The sequence below is a fragment of the Odontesthes bonariensis genome, chromosome 16 (assembly GCF_027942865.1).
Source record: "Odontesthes bonariensis isolate fOdoBon6 chromosome 16, fOdoBon6.hap1, whole genome shotgun sequence".
Lineage (NCBI taxonomy): Eukaryota > Metazoa > Chordata > Actinopteri > Atheriniformes > Atherinopsidae > Odontesthes > Odontesthes bonariensis.
The window spans coordinates 10,675,032-10,696,366 of record NC_134521.1 but is presented as its reverse complement, the minus strand read 5'-3'; the positions used below and the strand labels follow the sequence as shown (position 1 = coordinate 10,696,366).

The 21,335-nt window shown below is 42.0% G+C and overlaps 2 protein-coding genes across 6 annotated transcripts in view; both read right to left on the bottom strand.

Annotated features, from left to right (window-relative positions):
• sptbn2 (spectrin, beta, non-erythrocytic 2) overlaps positions 1-1,723 on the bottom strand; it is a 46,796-nt gene extending 45,073 nt beyond the window's left edge. For all 3 annotated transcript variants that reach the window (XM_075487802.1, XM_075487803.1, XM_075487805.1), the window contains exon 1: positions 1,234-1,723. The gene's annotated coding sequence lies outside the window, so the exon portion shown is untranslated. The remainder of the gene's footprint in view (positions 1-1,233) is intronic.
• A 9,403-nt stretch (positions 1,724-11,126) lies between these two features.
• ltbp3 (latent transforming growth factor beta binding protein 3) overlaps positions 11,127-21,335 on the bottom strand; it is a 47,118-nt gene continuing 36,909 nt past the window's right edge. For 2 of the 3 annotated variants that reach the window (XM_075487799.1, XM_075487800.1), the window contains 5 exons: positions 16,785-16,913; positions 13,920-14,081; positions 13,742-13,831; positions 13,499-13,627; positions 11,127-12,192 (listed from right to left, as the gene is read on the bottom strand). In XM_075487799.1, coding sequence (XP_075343914.1) covers positions 12,041-12,192; positions 13,499-13,627; positions 13,742-13,831; positions 13,920-14,081; positions 16,785-16,913 — 662 coding nt within the window. In that variant the 3' untranslated portion in view covers positions 11,127-12,040. The remainder of the gene's footprint in view (positions 12,193-13,498; positions 13,628-13,741; positions 13,832-13,919; positions 14,082-16,784; positions 16,914-21,335) is intronic. The other variant, XM_075487801.1, reaches the window with a different exon arrangement.

Genomic DNA, 21,335 nt, shown 5'->3' with positions numbered 1-21,335 from the left:
AATTTCCATCCAGTTAAGTGTTCAACATGGACCAGTTTTAAGGTCAAAAGCAATTACATATCTACTAAAAACCAGTCAATGAATATGAGGCTCATGAAAAACCGGAAGTGTTGCATTAAGACCCACCATCACTGAGCAATGTGACCATCCCATGATAGACAGACATCAGACTTGGTTTCACAAAACATCCACAGCTCTTTTCAGAGTCCTTCAAGGACACTCAACTGTTTTGATCCAAAACGGCTTTCAGTGCCACTGTGGTGCTCTTGAAAGAAAAACTGCACTTTTGTCTTACATCGGTGCGTCTTTTCAGTTCAATCGCTCCGGTTTATCCCATCAAACCATCTTTAAATACACTGTATATCATAATAACCTCTACAAAAAAGTCAAACAGCCCGTGTGTTTTTATTCTTTAACCATTTTTCCATTGTTTTTTTTTGTTTCTGACTATGATACGTGCTTCTACACGTGGTGGTCAGTACACGTCAGCTCGTGGGATGTCTGGATTTGGAGGCTTGAATTGTTAATGGGAATGTGGCAAACTTGCACTATTCAGAACAACACATTTTCCTAGTCTGTTTACAGTCGTTTTAGCTGATAAAAGGCACCGTTTTCAGATACTTTTACCTGATGCATCCCTGCTATGACTCACAGCCTAGGCCGGGCACGCAGTATAAATCTCGGTCCCATCACAACATCATAACCACACAGAACTAGCTACAGCGTGAAAAGAATGATTTAAAAAAAACGCAGTTTCTATAAAAATGCCATCACTGTAGCACATCTCGGCGTGATGCAAAAAAAAAATAACCAGGCAAGCAACTGGGCTTTGGTGGGTTTAGCGGCAGATGCTGGATCAAACATCCACAGACTGGATGCACAGAACACGCAGATAAAAATGTGGCTGCGTTTGACATCGATTTCAAACAAAGGCGAGAAGAGACAGACACACAGAGAGATGGCTCCCAATAACTAACGTGATGGGTGATGCTGTCACACGTTTCTATAATTGGCAGCTAATATTTCCGAAACGTATGCGTCTTTATCCTTCGCAAAGACGCTGAAAATGCGATACAATAACGTTTTGCCCACTGCCTTGGAGAGCTAATAGCAGGGGCAAGCTAACAGCAGTCACCTGAATATCAGACTCCTCACTCATTAGCTTTGTTATTGTGGGGAGGCTGCTTGTAGTGGAGAGGAAAAGGACAAAAAAAAAAAAAGACTCCCACTTACCCCTTATTTTTTTGTCCTCTGGTAAACAGGTTGTCGATAAAAAAAAATTATATTTAGTGGACACTATACGTTAAATTTCACCAGACATGGAAAAATATCTTCCTTCGCTACCACGCGCGCGGCTATGCTAATTCGAATTTTAACGGTTAAAAAAAAAAATTAAAAAAAATCCCAGGTGCCACCGATAACGTCTTTCCTTTATATCCGCATCCTCGGAAGAAAAAAAAAAAGGAATCTTTCCTCCGAGCTGCACCGGTAGCAGCGCGTTACAAAACCACCCTCTGTTAGCTACTGTAGCCTTCACACAAAACGGTCATCGGGGGGGAAAAAGACGAAAATATAAGCAAAGGGAGAGAGGACCCCGTTTTGTGGCAGGTATGAGACGGATATCCGCAGCAGCTTCTTCCCCCCCCTCCTCTTCGGCCGAGCATCCGAGGGGCCGTCCGTACCTCACTGACTCCAGCTCCCTGTGCCCCCGTTCAACACGGAGAAGGGAAAAAAATAGTGGACGTGCTCGTGGTAGTTAGGGGGGTGGTGGGTAGGTGTTTGGGTGGGTGGATGTGTGGGTGGGTTTCAGATCCTCCACAGCCACCAGCCAAACGCACACTTTTCAGTGTTCTTCCCAACAAGGAGATGATCCAACCTTAAGCCTGGTGCTGTCCCTGGTGCTAAAACTGAAAGCCTTCATTTTTCTTTTCATTTTTCTTTTTTTTATTATTTATATAGCGCCAAATACAACAAATATCATCTCAAGGCACTTAAATAATAAAGTCAAATTCAAGCCAATTGGAATTCAATTCATTGTAATCATAACTCATAAGAACCCGGACCCATTTGTACTTAAATGAAAATTAAGGGGGTCATTCTGACATTACAATACAGACACATCTGTAATGTGACATATATGTCACATTGGGCCTTAAGAACCTGGATAATTTCTCCATCAAGGAAAATTATGGGGGACATAAAACAGACTTAACAGACTATATAGAACACATTTCTGACATTTTTCTCAAAATAACACTCCCTAGTGTCAAAGATGTGTCAATGGTTGTTAAATAGTTTAAATGGTTTGAATCTTTCCTTTAGCAACCAAAAACAAGTGATTTAAATTTAGCTAGCTCTGCCCATTGTGGTAACCTGGCACACAGACATCTTGGAAATGTTATTATGGGAAGACTAAATCCCCTGTCACATGACCCACCAGGATGTTAAGTATGGGTCACTCTGGAAATTCACAAGTTGAAATCAAGGATAAAGTTTTTCATGGAATTTTCCAGAACATTTAAAGGGCGTGTGTCACGGTGGGTTCTTATGGGTTAATTATTTATAAAATAATCCAATTCATTCATATAGAGCCAATTCAAAAACAATTCCCTAGCTAAGGAAACCAACAGATTGCAACGAAACTTGTCTTCAGTCCAATCTCCCGTCCTGAGCGTGCCTGAGGCGACTGTGGAGAGGAACGACTCCCTTTGAACAGGAAGAAACCTCTGGCAGAACCAGAACCAGGAAGGGTGGCCATCCGCCTCCACCAGCTGGGGTTTGAGAAGACAGAAAAGAGGGGAAAAAACCACTGTAACACCATTCAAAGTATACCTGTTGGAACAGGGAAACACAAGTTAATGACCACAATAATGTCACATGTACATAATATCATTTGAGAAATTAAACGGGGGGAAAAGAGAGTAAAGTGAGGAAAGGTGTGACAGATGAGGCCCCGAGCAGGCTGGGCCTATAGCAGCTTAACTATGGGATGTTTCAGGATCACCTGAGCCATCCATCCATCCATCCATTTTCTATACCACTGAATCCGTCGGTCGGGTCACAGGGGGGCTGGAGCCTATCCCAGCAGTCAATGGGCGAGAGGCGGGGTGCACCCTGGACAGGCCGCCAGTCCATCACAGGGCCCACCTGAGCCATCCCTAACTATAAACTTTATCAAAAAGGAAAGTTTTAAGCCTGGTCTTAAAAGTGGAAAGAGTGTCTGCTTCCCGGACATTTACTGGCAGCTTATTCCACAAGAGAGGGGCCTGATAACTGAAGGCTCTGCCTCCCATTCTACTTTTAGAAACTCTGGGAACCACAAGTAAACCTGCAGTTTGGGAACGAAGTGCTCTGTTGGGAAAATATCTTATAATGAAATCTTTAAGATATGATGGAGCTCGGTCATGAAGAGCTTTATATGTGAGGAGAAGAATCTTAAATTCATGTTCACATCCACATATTCCAATATCCTCTTTGTGCTTCATTAAAACTACAGAGTGGCAGGGTGAAACATCAAAACCCAAACCCCCCAACTTCCCAATCTCGACCATCTCTTCACACCATTAATTTGAGCGGTTTGTCTTGTTGGAGCCAGCGATTGCACTAAATTATTCCTGAGCCACTATGCAGCACCTGGCCGGCGTGCACCACAAAGCAAGTCATCGAGATCTGGGTTATTCATAAAGCCCCAGAGGGTCCTCGAGACTGGAAATAGTGCTTTTTCGACCGCACCTTAGAGAAGGAATTATGGTGGTTACAGCAGCTGAGTTGGAGAAGATCCACACTCTTGAAAGTGACTCATCCATGTCAGCACACTGTTGACAAGGCAAACTCTGACAGCCTGAATGGCTTTAAGGAGCTCTACAGGAGTTCCATCTGCATTTTTTTTGTCTGCGTTTTGAAGGGTGTGGGCTGTATCTGTGTGTATGGGTGTAGCTCGGCCAACAAAGTGGTAGTGGTGGAGGCTTTATGGGATGATGGGTGTCTTAAGGAGGGCTGAGCGATTCAGAAAATAGCATGCTGCTCATTCTCAGCATTTAGTGGTCGTGAGAAAGTTCCACTGTGTTGTCGGTGTGGTTCTAGTGTTTTGCATTTTTCTTGTGAATGTATTATTGTAGTTGGAGCTCTTTAAGTGGGCAGGCTTCCTTTTTTTTCTCCCAGCAGCTGTTGTAGCGTCAGTGGCGGTTATAGATTTGCGCTCTCGACAAATTGACTCGACGGACTCGTTTCAGCAGGCGCTGAAGGACAGTTAAGGTGATACAACGTGCTTCTGGTTTGTACGTCAAAGAAAACACTGTCAGCAAAAGCCATCGGAGGAGTGGAGGCAGTTATTTTTAGGTAATCAAAATGGCCCTGGATATTTACACTTTGATAGTGTTCAGGAAATCCTTTTGACCTGAAAGAGTCCTTTCATTTCTGCTGCTGTGCAACATTTGATATTGCATACTTAATGGGAACATTCTGACTTAATTTGCCATTTTGTTTTGATCGCTGGGGGTTCAGCACCCGCCTGACTTTATTGGGAATCTTGAATCCTTTATTGGCACTTGAAAAGAACACTTGGCACAGCCTTTCCCAGTTAATTAGGTTGATTGGCAAAAGGTCAGTATCATGATTTGGTGTGAAAAGAGCATCACACAGATGCTGGGCCTTTCAGAAGTAAAGATGGGGGAGGATTCGCCACTCTGAAAAGACACAAAATAGGACATTTTGGGACTTCATCTCTTGCCCCACACGTATTTAAGAAGGACTGAGTAAAGGTAGAAGTCTGTCCTGTGGTCTGATAAATCTGAATTTAAAAAATCTTTGACATCGTGATCCTGAGGCTGAAGAACTGAGGGTCCACCTGGCATCAGAACACAGTTCATAACACAGCATCTGTGATGGTTTGGATGATGTTTTGTGACTCGCACAAATCCACACTGTTGAACTTTTGTATTATCAGGATGTAAACGATAAACATGGCCACATTAAGGAAGGTTAGTATTTGGTTAATGTTAAGACATATAAAACATCTGGTCACTTTTCCTTCCTATACTGCCCCTACAGGCCACCTTTATATTGCTTCTTGCACAAGCGTAGTGTTTATTTCAGAGGACAACCCAAAAAAAAACACTGGATACACGACGGCCATCCCAAACAAGCAATGCGAATGAATGAAAGTATAGTTTTTGGCCCAAATTGCACATTGGTGAAGGCCCCATTAATGCCATCTTTTGAGTAACATATGCTTCTTCTTTTCCAGAGAAGGTTTTGCTTATTTCAGCAATATAACACCAAACTGCTTTGTGCACAAACTTAAAATGGACCAGACTCAGTGAATAATTCCCTATACTCCCTATATAGACCAGTGAGCAGTGCTGACCAACATGTTATTGGGGTCATCAGGTGGGAACCTCCTTTCATCAGTGTTTCGTCTAGTTGGGCCCACGACACCTCCAGGAGGCTAGACAGTGATCACTGGCGTCCCAGAGTCACCCCCCTAATGCCAGCCATCACTGCTCCTCACACCACAACAAACATCTTTTCTTTTTTCCACAGCCACAAGATACCCCAGCTTCTCACCAACTGCAGACCAGTCACAGCGGAGTGGGGATACAAACCCTGGTTCGGGTAGGGGGTAATGAAAATATTGCTTCTTGCAGAAGCGTAGTGTTTATTTCAGAGGACAACCCCAAAAAAAACACAGGATACACAACGGCCATCACAAATAAGCATGCGAATGAATAAAAGTAGAGTTTTTGGCCCAACTTGTACATTGATGAAGGCCCCATTAATGCCATCTTTTGAGTAACAAATGCTTCTTCTGTTCCAGAGAAAGTTTTGCTTATTTCAGCTATATAACACCAAACTGCATTGTGCTCAAATTAAAACCGAATGGCTCTGTGGTAAAAGAGTCCAGCTACTAAACTGGCCTGCCTGCCGTCCGGATCTATGCCCCCACTTAAAATATTTGGTGCTTTATGACACCAAAAGACACAACAAACGAGGCCCCAGTTGAGCAGCTGAAATGCTACACTGTGCAAAAATTTGCATTTTGCTTTCCAAGCTAAAGTTAGTCAGTGGCCGTGCACAAGAACATTAATTTCATAAGACATGCATCGTCCAAATGAAGCAATGAAGCCACTGGCTATCATCCATTTGTGGAGCCGAGGCGAGTAAACACAGAAGTATATATGAGATGCAATTTGAACAAGCACAGACAGACAACTCTAAAACACATGCATTGTGTTTGGGGATACTGTGAGGGCTGGCTTTGGCACCTTGTCTTTAAAGCTTAGTTCAACCGTCAGAAATCTGGGAGTGACCTTTGACAGTCATCTGAGGTCGGACAAACAAATTAACAATGTCGTCATGACCAGTTTTTTCCAGTTGCGTCTCCTGGCCAAAGTTAAAATGTTTTTAAGTCGTCATGACAATGAGAAAGCCATCCATGCCCTAATAAGTTCAAGGTTAGACTATTGCAATGCACTTTATGTTGGCGTCTCTCAGTCTTCTCTCAGCCGCCTTCAGCTGGTGCAGAACGCTGCTGCCCGTCTTTTAACCAACACCAACAGACGTGTGCACATCACTCCTGTTCTTAACTCCCTCCATTGGCTTCCTGTCCTTTGTAGAACTGATTTTAAACTTTTAATGTTTGTTTTTAAAGCTCTTAACGGCCTCGCCCCATCGTATTTATCTGAGCTTTTAACAGTCCTGGTAGAGCTCTGAGGTCAACAGATCAGTTTCTTCTGGAAGTGCCCAGGTCAGAATACAAACCCTGGGGTGACCGAGCCTTTTCCCAAAGCTGCCCCCAGGCTCTGGAATAAGCTCCCCGCCCAGCTGCGTCTTATTTCTGACCTGGGCCTCTTCAGATCTAGGCTAAAAAACTACTTATTTAGGATTGCTTTTAATACCCAGTGGTATGATGACACTTTTATCTTATTTTATCTTTTTCGATTTTGTTGTATTTTATTGCTTTCACTGTTCTTTTATTGTTTTTAGTTATTCTTCTCTTTATTTATTACCTGCTGTAAAGCACTTTGGTACACCATAAGGATTGTCTGTAAAGGGCTGTAGAAATAAAGTACATTTACATTTACATATAATAAAGCTTCCACGTGCGATCCGCTCTGAGCAAAGCTGGCCTTTTTCCTTTTCTTTAAACGGTGGAGGTGCAATGTTATGAGTTCAGATCATCTGAATGCACACGTTCTCAACATTTTGTATTTGGTGAGTTTGTTGCAGGGATTTCCACATTCGGTAACTACATCATACAGCGTGTGCTCTAGATAAAAGTCACTGAAACAACATTTGAAACGGGGGGATTTCAGGTGGATTTTTGCGTTTCATGACGGTGAAACTCTGTCCAGACGCAATGCATTCATGTTTACAGATGAAAGAAAGCCCTCAATCTTCAAAAAATCAGTTATCCAAGCTGCATGCATGTGTGTCAGCACTGATAGCACACAGGCGCAGGAACCTGTTTACGCCCCCGGCCCCTGTCCCCGTCCCCCGTTCCCAGCTCTGCTCACAGACCCCACACCCAGCCAGAGGGCTCATCCTCAATCCACAATGACAAAGGGAAAGAGCTGAGCGCAGGACATAAGGCTGCCACTGGCTGCCAGAGTGAGTCCAGCACAGTGATTTCTGCAGATTGCAGCAGTTTGAGCTAAACCCCCCTCTGTCCGCTCACTATAGATGGGACATGGCGGGTGGGGTCATCATTGATGCATGCAGGGACCAGGATGGAGCTGGGGGATGGTGTTTGGTAGAGCTGCTTTGGTTATATATCTTCAGTGGTGGGTGGATACCATCTGTATTTTCTGTTTTTTCTTTTTTTTCTCCGGCACATTGCACGAGTTTGACTGATATTCCCAACCTTAAAGCTGAATCATATGACTCCAATCCTGACTAATGGAGGGGGTCTCTGCGCTGCCCTTGAATCAAGTGTCTGTGGCAGGGACACAGAAGGAAAAAGAGTGGGGGGTTTACTCTAAGACAAAGATCACAGAGGATATATCTGCTTCTCATATTCACAACGTGTTTGAAACTTTGCGACTGAACGCGAAACCGTTTCAGGTTAACAGAAGTAGGCGCCCGAACCTGCACTTTTACAGCTTTTACGTCATTAGTTGACGGCATTTTAACGACACGGCTGAGCAGATCATCCTGAGTCGTACGCACAGTTCATGCTTGCACATGCACTGCCTCCTTATAAGGCTGCCACCTTTTATTTTTCTTTATCAGCAACAGCTCTGATGCTCCGACAGCAATTCTTCTTCCAAATTTGGCCAAGTATGTAAATCTTTTCGCTTTCGGTCATCATTTATTTATTTTAAAATTTAAATGAGTTTCCCCTCCCACCAGATTTATATTTCTTCAGTATTAGCTCCCTTTGTAGAAAACTTATTCTGAAGATATGATCATAAAGGTCATAAAAACCTTCTTCTACATGCAACATCTCCCCCTTTTCTCTCCACTACGTATAAATCAGCCACTGTGAATACATCATTACTGATGTCTGAGCCATCCTGAAGTGACTAATTGACTGGCTTAATCTGATTTATCAGCAGAGGGTTGTGCAGTCGTTATGAGGCAGCACATGTCAGCATTTGAACGTTACTCTATTTTTCAAACGTTGTCATCATCCCGATCCAACACGGGTTGTGTTTGGAGTAAAGTTTAGTAGTTGCAGTCTGCAGCCACCATTACCCAGTGGGTTATGCTCCGGTCAGTGTGACCTACTTTTTATGTATTTATATCCCCAACACCAGGTTCTGAGTCGTCTCCCAAGGACAACCGTACTATTTCTGTTTCGCTTCTTGCTCATCCCCTGCCTCCCATGTCCCGATTCTTATCTCCGTCTCTCCCTAAACTAGTTGCTGGAGGTCACCCCGCTGCTCCAGTTTGAAATGATATAATTATTAGACAGAATGAAACCAGGACAGCGAGGAGCTTGTGGTGCCACTCTCGTGCAACGTGACTCACTGAGCTCACAAAATGAGGATCATCCGTGGGTCTGGGTAAAGAGGGAACATGACACCCATCGTTTTTCAGTGCACAAATCAGAAGACAAGCTGTCTTACAGGCAGCAAACCGAGGTGAATCATGTGATAAAACAGTAGGATTCATTGCATAAGAGAAAGCTGCCTCTTTTGTGAGGATTAAAACATCATAATTCTGGAAACATTTTACAATAAAACCAGAAATGATGCATTGAAAATATCCATTTTGATAAGAGAGAGTAGTAGTGACAGTAAGGTTAATACAACGTCTACAATATATTTTCTTCAGAACTTTATTCAGAAATAAAGAAAAACTAAAATCATTCACTGTAACACAGGGACAGAGAGAGTCTATACACCGATGCTTATCCCTTTGATCTATCGCATACAGCACCCCATAATCATTGTAACCTTTCCATTTTGCCATCATACGACTAAATCTACTACTACCCCATTACAACAGACCCCTCCATCGATAGTGCACATATTCAGTGGTCCACTTATGTACCAGCAGCTCTCTCTAGTGGAAGCCTGCTTTTTCGAGCTTGCCAAATCCACTGTGAGTGCGGGGGAAGAATGAATGTGACACAGAACAGGCTTTTTAATAATTCATTCAGTTTAAAGTGCATCGAAAGCAACAAAACCTCTGAAATCAACAATGCCCTTTGACGACTGCTATGTTAAGTTGAATTTAGATCGATATAAATCACATGCTCTGAGGACACAGTTGTGCGTGTAAAAGTCAACTTAAAGCTATCCTGCTTTTCCTTTTAATGGCTGATGGCTGCAGACGGATGTGCAAATGAAAGCTTTTTTTCTAAGAGATCCAAGTGTGGGCATTTTCATCGACAATCTGGGGAATTTCATCCCGATCACAAGCCACTAGGTTAAATCAGCAACATGCGGGAAATACGACCTCCAAACAGACTGCAGGCATTTAAACTACTCGTGTGGTGTCCATTCCACTAGTCAGGAGGCACATTTCACAGCTGTTTTACTCTTACTGTTACTGTCACCGACTCCACTGTTGGTCTATGCAGGTGGAGACGGACACACTGTATGAGGCTCTGTGGAGCCTAACCTGGGAGGGCACAACATGTTCCAGCTCCAGCTCTGACAGACAACCTAAAAGAGAACAGGATTTTCTGAAAATAAACCCTTAAATCCCAACATTTTGTACATCAGAGAAAGAAAAAGCCTTGAAACATCCTGCAGGTCGACCTGCTGTCACAAACACTGGTTCTCTGACCTCTGAACTGTCTGCTTTTGAAGTTTTATTCATCAGACCAGAAGCAGAAAAATCTTCCTTCTTTTACAAAGCATACAGGACGCATAAAAGAATCTGCTGACACTCTTTTAGATGAGGAGGAACTATATTTAGTTTCCTGGGGTGTAAATGGCATGTAAACATCTGTACCACACGATGGAGGTATTGAGGCCTTAGATTACATCCTTTCAAAAGAAAACTATTCAGGGATCCTTCAAGGCACTTTCTCCTTGAACTGATTAAATGCAACAGCCAGTACGTTTTCTAAAAATTGTATTTATTCATTTAACTAATCGAATTAAGGCTTGAATGAGCATATTTTTAGGTTTTCCGAACTAAATGGAATAATTTTTCAAATAATTTTCATAGTTTTTGTCTTTCACTATTCACAAACATCATAACAATCGGATCGGTTTTCTAGATGTGTGGATCATCGGTTGCTTAAACGCAGATCTATCAAGATTAATTAAGAGCAGAATAAGATAATCCCTTATAATCACAAATAGTCTTTGCTTTGCAAGATAGATAGATTGATAGATAGATAGATAGATAGATAGATAGATAGATAGATAGATAGATAGATAGATAGATAGATAGATAGATAGATAGATAGATAGATAGATAGATAGATAGATAGATAGATTTGGACTGTATCATTGAAGTGCTTTGAGAGGAGAATTATAAATAAACTGAACTTAATTTAATTTAATTGAGTAGTAAGATCCCAAACTCAATATTGCAATCAAGGAACAGCCTGTGTCGTCTGTGGTAAACAAAAGCCCTAATGCTGCCAGGTACAGTCATCACGACCTCTTCCAACAGTTCCAGCTCAAACTATTTCACCTGTGCTTTCACCCAAACACAAAAGCATGAATTTTTAAATCCTTTTTTTATTTCATTTCGTCTCATCACAACAGCATCTCTGGTTTTTCCTAAATACTTCAACGTAGCAATTATGAAAACAGTCGACTTTCCGGGTATTTCCAGAAGAAGCAACATTTAGCAAATATTCCCACTGTATTCACTACTTAGTGCATGAACTTTTTTTTTCTTTGTCCACTAAGTCCACATAGGTGCACATGTCAAATGGTACAAAAACCTCAGTTTTCTCATACTTTACATGAACAAATAAACAGGGGTGGCATAGGGACCACTCCACTGAACAAACTGTACAATTAAACAAAGTCAATAATGTGTGATTACTGTAAAAAACATACTTAAGATGATGTAAAATTAAACATGACATAATGTGGATTTAAATGGGAATGTAAAGGGGAATACCAGTTCTTGTAAAAGTTCTCATGGCATTCCAACAGTACACACAGATTCAACAGTAATACCATTGAGATGTTTGAAACACACTCCCTTATTAAAGCAAACAGAAAAAAAAAAAGAAGAAGTTGCTTTGGGACCAGAGGTTCAAATTAAGATCAATGCATCGGGGATATCAATGAAAAAAAATCACAACAATTTATAATTTAAAGTTAAACCACAAAAACAGATTAAAAAAACAATAATTACAATAATGTTTAACTAATGAACAGACATCTTCTTGTCCGTTCCGACTGCTTTTTAAAGGTGAATGGCAGCTGAAAGATGAGCGGACCATAATGTGTTCTGTGGATTCTGTGTGAGCCACTGCTATGACGTGGCTGCTGAACCGGGATCTTAGGTCCGCTGCAAACTCACACAGCCCCACCTTTGTACTGTGAGAGAGAAGTGTGCGTACGGCATGTTTGGTGGTGTGTGCTGCACAGATAGGGATAAACACGGCGGCGCACAGAGGTTACCGAGACCTGCGACGGGCACACACATTTGGCCTGCGCGTGGCCACGAAGCCGTGTTTGCAGAAGCACTTATATGAACCCAGTGTGTTCACACAGCGAGCATTCTTGCAGGGATTGACGCGGGCGCCTCGCTCTGCACACTCATCAATGTCTGAAAAAAATCCAAAACACAAACACTTATTTGTTAGTGTGAGCTGTAAAAACACAGGAAACATGAAAAAATCCACATACAATCCTTAGATTTTACGTATCATGTCTCAGAGGAAGGTAATAGTGTCATTATTTATGCACCCGTGCTGTCCCACAATGCTTCTGATATTACAACATGATTCACTAGCTTGTAGTGCCACCTGTAGCAGCGATAGCATGAAGCATCGGTCCGACACGTCGTTGTGGAAGGATTTAGGACCACTCTTCTTTACAGCTTTTGTTCAGTTCATTGAGGTTTGCAGGCAGTTGTTTATGCACAGCTCTGTGAAGGTTCCACCACAGGTTGGCTGGACCATTTCGTGTCATTCTGCTGTAGATCTGCTGCTGTGCTCGGGATCATTGGCCTGTTGCAGAGCCCAATTTGAATCGAGCTGGTGGACTCATGGTGGACTCAATGACTGCAAGGTGCCCAGGTCCTGTGGCTGCAGATCAAGCCCAGATCATCAGCCCTCCACCACCGTGCTTGACAGTTGGTTTGAGGTGTTTGTGTTGATATGCTGTGTTTGGTTTCCTCTAAACGTGCTGCTGTTCATTATGAGCCAACATCTCCATTTTGGTCTGGTCTGTCCAAAGGACATTGTTCCAGAAGTCTTGTAGTTTGTTCAGATGCAGCTTTGCAAACCTAAGCTGTGCTGACATGTTCTTTTTAGAGAGAAGAGGCTTTCTCCTGCAGCCCTTCCAAACAAGCCATACCTGTTCAGTCTGTTTCTAACTGTGCTGTCATGAGGTGTAGCGGTTATAGAAAATGGATGAATAATCTTTCTCTCTGTAGAATGATGGACTCCAGATAGTTTGGAAATGGCCTTATAACCCTTCCCAGATTAATGGGCAGCAACAATTTGTTGATGTCTTTCCTCCTTGGCATTGTGCTAACACACACCTGAATGTTCCAGACCAGCAAACTGACCAAACTTCTGCTTCTTTAGAGCTACTCACACAGACTGATGATCAGTTAATCAACTGTATTTGATCAGCAGCTCCTGGCTGCTACTCTCTTAATTCCTCTAGAAGCAGGAAGATGTACTTAGTTTTCCCTGTTCAAAAGCCACGCATCATTGTCAGTCTGAGGTTTTATTTGCATAACCTTAAGAGCTGGTAGGAACCAGATGTTTTTTATTACTATGTCTTGATATTTAAAACCTTAGAACTGAAAGACGGTACACTTTTTTCACACGACTCTATTAATACAAGTATGCAAGTACATCTATTAAAAGATATATATTTCTGTAAACTTAAAGGATACAAACCTGTACAGCGGGCACGGGAGTGGTCTAACCTAAAGCCTGGGTTACATTCACACATGGTGCCCAGATAGGAGCGTACACAGCGGCCATTTGCACAGCTGCATTCGTCTGAATCCTCTTCTGAACTGTCACCTTTTTATAAACGGACGGAAAAGAGAAAATGAGGGTGCAAATAACGCTCGGTTGAAGGCTCACAGACGTGTGTCTGGCATGGCCGTATAATGACAACTAAGTGCATGGTTTCACCTGGGTTGTAGTTGGCGAAAGCTGGCAGGAAATCCGGTTCCCCATCAGACTCTGTGTCAAGATGCATCTCACACAGACGACTGAACATCTCTAAACACAAGAAATACACTTCTTTTTAGCTCAGAAGAAAAGCAAAGTGGCGAAGGGCGACGAAGCTGCGAGTCAACATTCAGCTCACCCGAGTTTCTGGACGGGCAGGTGTTGCACTCGGGTCCCCAGCCGCGACCGAAGTGACAGCAGCACTCCGAGTAGGTCGCCACCAGGTCCTTCACAGGATCACTGCAGATGAGGCCCTCATCGACCTGCACAAAACACACATCCTTGTGTGCTGCCGTGCGATCTAGAACAGAAGAAAACAGAAGAGAAACAGACATGAGAACGATTCTATTACAGGTTCCCTTCATTTGCACTGAAGCATCACAAGTCATCAGAGAACCACGATTCGAATGTTTGATAACAGATTTAGTGATTATATCTGATATTCATAATGGTGCTTCAAAGTCTTTGAACCCTGTGGAATAGTTCATATTTGGGTGTAAAAAAAAGGACCTAAGCCTCATCATGTTTGGGTCCGGTTTGCGATAATAATTTAGCAAATGATGGATTTGTAACTTTCAATCGTTCACCTCAGTAAATAAGAGAAACTATGTGATACTGTTGTCTTCTGGGTTCTCTTTTTTTAAGAAACATCACTTCATTATAATATAAAACCTCAAACATGTACATCTTGCATATATCTTAGTCTGCGAGGGAAATGATCAGTTCCCAGTGTTTCAGAGTCCATGTTAAAATCAGCACAGACCACGGTTGGGAGTGACGAAGTTAGGAAGCCTGTCCAAGCGTCTACAGAATCAACCATCAGACACAAATGAGTCGGTGTCATATTACAGAGAGTTTATACATTTTTCAGCTCGCTGTGACATGCAGTTTATTCCCTCTGTTCAGTACAACATGCATCAGAATTAAACCAAGAGGGCTGTTTGTAAAATGTTAACATCTGGGGTCTGAAAATATTTCTTAAATGTATCCTTAAATAGCATCACATGAATGGATTAAATGCTGTCATTTAGGTCATAAAAGATGCTGAGCATAAAAACCTTGCTAAAGCAGGGTCACAGATTTCCATGATGTGTCTGTGGGTTTACACTGTGACTCTCAAATCAATTAAATCTGACGGCACCATTTCGTGGTGGAGGATAGTGACTGATAGTCTTCTAAAGTCATGCGTTTCAACGTATTGTCATTTTTTAATTCTACAGTTTTATGTATCAGGACATATTTTATCCTACCAGGTATTAAAAGAAGGTAAATACAACTTCAGATGAACAACAACAAAGTACATGTTACACTTGCATTGTTGAGGTCAAGTCTGTGTTTATAGCACATTTACAACAACTCCAGTTGCCCAAAGTGCTGTACAGTCCAAAGATGATGTCAATCATCAAAGTACTGTAAACACCTCCATAAAAGCAGAAGTTTGGTCAGTTTCAGGTGTGTGTTAACACAATGCCAAGGAGGAAAGACATCAGCAATGATCTGAGAGAAGCAACTGTTGCTGCCCATCAATCTGAGAAGGGTTATAAGGTTATAATTTCCAAACACTATTTCTAATCAATCATTCTAAAGTGAGAAATGTTCACAAAGACAGCCGATAATCTTCAAGAAGTGGACGTCTGAGCAGGTTCACCCCCAGTTCAGACTGTGCAACACTAAGAGAATTTGCTCCATCTCAGACTCTGCAGGCCTCAGTTTGCACGTTAAACGTTAAAGTTCATGACGGCACAGTTAGAAAAAGGCTGCAACGGGAACATGATCCCGAGCACAGCTGCAGATCTGCAACAGAATGTCTGATAGAGAAGAGAATCAAGGTGCTGCAATGGTCCAGCCAAAGTCCAGAGCTCAGCCCGACTGAAACTCTGTGGTGGGACCTTCAGAGAGCTGTGCATGAACCAATGCTGCAAACCCCAATGAGCTGAAGCAGCGCTGGAAAGAAGCAAGGGACTGATAACATCATACGGAAAACAAACACTTCAAGTAAATGTTATCAAAGAATATTCAACAAGCGCCTGAATCATGGGTGTGTTTATTATTTTTTTACACACTGCTTCTGAGTTTTAGCTTTGGTGAATGAATAATGGCACGGAGGAATATGTCACTTCTTGTTGTTCATCTGAGGTTGTATTTCCTTCATTTTAAGACCCTGTAGGGACCAGACATTTTCTCCTATTGTGTCCTGATACATGAAAGAGCGTCTGCTTTCTTTCCATAAATACGTCTTTTTCATCTTTAACTAAAGCAAAGTTCGTCACACTTCATGCACACCAACGTTTCGTATCTCTTTGCTTACAGATAGGATCAATTTCACATCAGAGAGAGGTTTGGTTACGACATCAATGTGCTTTAGGAAGTTCACTGCATTACTTATGGTTACTACTATCCAAACTGCACAGATTGTACTTGATAGTAAATAATGTTTGCAGTTGAGTATGATTAGCTCATTTGTGTCAGTATGCTTCCATATCGAATATAATTATGAATAAATGAACATTACAGTGTCTGAAATGTGTCACAGTTGTCCTGTTGCATTAAATAAAGACATGACACCAGCCATATCACTTATATCCGTAACTCCTAAACATAAGAATTACCGTAAACTATATACTTTACATACATTATCATTATCAGTAGTAACAATCTCCACTAAAATGAGCAGTTTTCAGATGCTGTCTGAGTCAGTTTTATCAATTAAACACACAAAGGAGACATGAATTGCTTTTGGAAAATAAACATGCAGGAGAAACTACCAAAAAGTGATTAGTTTTTCCTCCCACTGAACTACAAAAATGTTGTATGTCCAAAAAAAAAACTATAAAAATGTCTCTATAAAGCGGGCAAAAGGGGAAATATTTTTACCATAAAGCCAATACAGGCCAGACGGGACACACATTGGGAGGAATCATAAAGGGCAACATTACTGGCAGATGTGGAGGGAAGCCAAAGCTAAATTTGAGCATTCAGGCTGAGGCGAGCTGATTTTACCCACCGTCATAGACGCACTGTTTCAGCGCTGCACTGAAGGTGAGGGGAGGGTCGCAAAAACAGTGAAAGGAGCCGGGCGTGTTCTCACACCTCCCATTCTTACAGTACGAGGGGTCCTGGCACTCATTCACATCTGCAAAGGGCACCACAGACACTGGTTACAGTATGAACATCTGCTTGGGGCCAGCGCTTAGTTTTATATTGCATCATGAAATTCAGAATAATTCAGTCCTGCTATAAATGCTCAATTTGGGATGTTTCCTGCACAGCTTTGAGTTTCTGTGTGATTCTGTGTGACAGATGTTTTTTGTTCAATGCCGTGCCAGTTAATTTGTTAAAGTCGTGGCGAGGTGTCCTTTAAATTTTTCAGTTCACCTCATCGTGTAACAGGGCGTTGAATATTGATAACTCTGACAGTCCCATCAAAAACTGAACATTTTTAGCTTAAAATGTAGCATTCATTGCAGTGATACCCTACTGATTTATACAGTGATGTATATATGAGTCATAAAGTGACAGTGTTGCTGAGGCTGCCTCTTTGTTCTGTTCAACCATCAACGTTCTGCTTATGACACTATTCAGCCATGCACAGTACCGCAGCTGGTTTCCAGTGACAACACACTACATTGTGTCTTAAAGTTAAATAAGAAGCTTGGTTTCAGCTGGACTTCAGGCTTCCGACATGTTTGCAAGCATCTTAAAAGGAAAGAGAAGCTGCTGTGTAGGCCAGTATGAGCTGTTAGTAGTTGTGTTGTGTGGATAAAGTCTATATATGTTGCTTTCTTTATGCTCTCTGCTTTTCTCTTAAAGGTTGAATTAAACCAAAATATAGAGAAACAAGGAGAATGAGGGTCTATTGAGCAGCAGAATAAGCTGAAAATAGATATCAATTACAATACAAGCTGTACAACATTCATTCATTCCTCAGAACTGAGCTAATTTAAAACAAGAGTGACAGTTCCAGGCTCAAACTGAAAGCATGCATCCATGCTTCTTACAAGGTTGACAGTATCCATCCATTTCCATGTCATCTACTCATGTCATGGAAGCTTTTCTCTGTTCTGATCTCCTCTATGTCAGTCATTGACTAACTGCAGAGACTCTACAGAAGCTGCAAGTAGCTGGTTTCAGAGCCCTCATGCAGCAGTTTCATATAAAGATGCTTTCACTGTGGCAAAACACCATTAAGTCCATTATTTCTGCTTGTGATATGAGTCCCAGCCAAAAGCTAGTGAACGTAAACGAAGATTTACCAGCACTTGTGTCTTTTGTAAAGAGTTTACAACAGCCAGTGCCCCAAACAGAGAGCAACGCCACGATTCTGATTAAGATCCAGTTACCCAAAGCCCTCTTTTTCTCCAGGAAAAAGTCAGACCTCACAATCGCTTGGCCCTATTTTCTCTCCCTTTGTATCACTGTGTGCTGTGTAGGCCGTGCAGACCGAAGTGCAGACCGAGCAGCAAACACTGTAACAGGTGCGGCTGTCGGCAGGCGGCAGCACGCAGTGATACGAAGGAAGAGAAAATAGCGCCAAGCGATTGTGAGGTCTGACTTTTTCTGGATGAACGATTTTGTGATGCAAATGTTTTACTCTTTTGAACACATGTTGTTTTGAGAAGCAAAACGCTTTATTTTTTGTGGCCCCAGCCAACTAGCCAGACTACTTTCGTCAACGCTAAAACGAGGCTGGAACTCGGCTCACAGGACGCAGCAGGGGGTAAGAAAATGTTCATAAATGATATTACTAATATGGGATGTCATCCAGCTTCATGTCAAACGAGGCGAACTATCCCTTTGAGCCCTCTGCCCCTTAAAAGGTGTAATCCTCCCTTTTGCAGGACAGAATCACAGGCCCAAGCTTGAGGTAATTATATAATAATTTATTATTACGTTGATTGTGTTTATATGTAAACAATCATAGACTATGTGCCGGTTTGTGAGTACTGTTGCAATTTAACTGTATGAACAACCAGGTTTAGCAGAGCTCTCAACCAGATATTAGACAGCTTAGATTCAGTATCAAGACCAGCTGAAAGCCCAATTCTTTCTTTTTGATCCTTTCACTTCAGGAACTATACAGTTGTGACCTCCTGAAGTGAGGCTAACAAGCAGAACAGAACATGGATCTTTTTTACAGGAATCTGCACACAAATCCCCATGATGGCAAATTAAAAGTGAGGTCCAGACTCTAGCTGGGCCACTTCATGACTTCCATAGAGTTTTCCCGGAGAGATTCTGTGTTTTCTAAGCAGTATGCTGATGGTCACAGTATGAATAAGAACCTTAGTCCCAGCCCGAGATCCTGAAAACTCAAGATTACTTCATATTTCTATGGATCCACTTTCCCCTCTATCCTGACGACTCTACCAGCACCTGTCGCAGAAAAACATCCCACAGAATGATGCTGCCATCACCGTGTTTTACTCCACCGATGGTGTTACTGAGGTGATGCTCAGCTCTGAGTTTGCTGTAAATTATGGTATGTAACTATAGTCCCTCACACATGGTTACCTGTCTGAACAAGGTCTTTGTCCCCTGTACCTAATTTGGTCTGGGAAGCCAGTTAAAGGACGTGTGTTTGTGGTTTCAAACTTCTTCCATTTTAAAATGATGGATGCTGCTGTGCCTTGTCTAACCCCAACATCTGTGAAACTTTTACAGTAATACAGGAGTATTGTCAATACTACACTAACTATGGCATGTCCAGTGAATTCGGTCAGCTTATAAAAGCAAGCACCACAGGTTGAGCACATCAGAAATGAGTTGTGACAAAGTTTGGGGTTTAACTTGAATGCAAGTCCTTTTCAAATCTACAAAAGAGTCCAATAACTTGATTTTGCTTTGGAGCAGTTATGTGGAGAATTATGCGTAAACTTCAAGACACTGATGTTAGCCTACATAGTGCTAAATGGAACGGCTCCCATCTACTTCAATGCTCTCGCAAAGGCTGACGTCATGACTCGGTCACTCCGGTCAGCAAAGGATTGTCGTCTAGCGGTGCCTACACCACGCTCAAGACAATCTTTTCATGTGTTCCACGATGGTGGGATGACCTACAGAGCGCTACCTGAATATCTTCAAGAAACTCTTGCAAAAGCATCTCCTACCCTGTACCTGCCTCTATACCTGCACTCTATCTCTACACTTCTATGTAGCTTACTGTATGTAGCTTTGATGCTAGCTGTAATGTTATATCCTCATTTGTAAGTCGCTTTGGATAAAAAGCGTCTGCTAAATGCATAAACATAACATAAACATAAACTGATGAGATGAAAATGATCACATTTCTTATGAGCTTGAATTCGAACAACATGTGAAAAACAACACTGTCTGACGTCTTCACAACAGTGCAGATTTTCTCCTGTAGGAGCCTTCTTAAACCAGACTATAACTGTTTTTTTCCCCATCACATTTGATATCCTGTATGAATGGATACTGTAACTTCCATGTGAACAGTTTGTCCATTTACTATCTGCAACTTGATTAAGAATCCAAGCTTCCAGTTGGTTTTCCTCACAGTGCAAAAAGACACGATTCTTTGTGTGGTTAAGCTCAGATAGGTTGATAAAACATTGTTGCTGGGCTATTTTTAGCCACAGCTCAACCACAGAAACTTTCCTGAGGGATCGGGGGACTTTTAGAGAGAGTCCTTGTCCTGAGTTTTGCATTTCCACCACAGTAACCAGGGGCTAAACATAGCTTTGGGGGTTTTTCATCCTATATAAAAGCCTGGGTCTGAAGGCAGCGCTTTTGAGAGGACCAGTACTCTCAGGGTGGGACTTTGAGCACCTAACATGTCTGATTGATGGTTTATTTACAGCATCTCATTTCTGCTTTTCTGTCTCAATCATCTCACATTCAAACCCTGATGAAAAAGTTGTAAAATCTGTTTAATTTACAGTATAAAACATTTAAACTTGGCCACTTCAATAGGTACGGAAGAGATAGCGATAGCTGTGGGTGTCGACAGAGAGACACGTACAAGATAGTAACGACAAAGTAGTGAATCGGAGAAATAAAATGCTTGTTTCACAGCCGTTACACTCTAAAAAAACTCACAGCTCAAGCTGTCACACTACAGATTTTGAGTAAATGCAGCTGAAGCTCACTTCCTTTTTTCACTGCTCAGTGTCTGAGGATTAGCCCTGATACAGAAGCTAAAAAGGGATGTTGATTTTTCACACTTAAGAAAACTAAATGGCTAATCTTCGTTTTAGACTCCGGTCACAATGATAATGTGCACAGTTAGGTTGAGGTGTGGTTAGGCCACTGAGTTGGACCACCATCCTTGTCCCAGAACACGTGTTCAGGAGGGGAAAGCGCTATGTTCACAGCTTTGATGCTCGGGTATGTGAGAGTAAAGACTCTCTGCTGCCTCTGTGGAAGATCATCGTGCATGTAAGTTTGGCTAAATCCACTGCATAGACGTTGCCTTTAAGTTAACGGGGATTTTTGTCAGATGACGCTGCGGTTATAAAAAACAGGATTTTATCAGAGTCTGGAAATACTTTAAGCGACCACAAGTTCTTCTGTAGTGTTTATCGGCTGACAAATG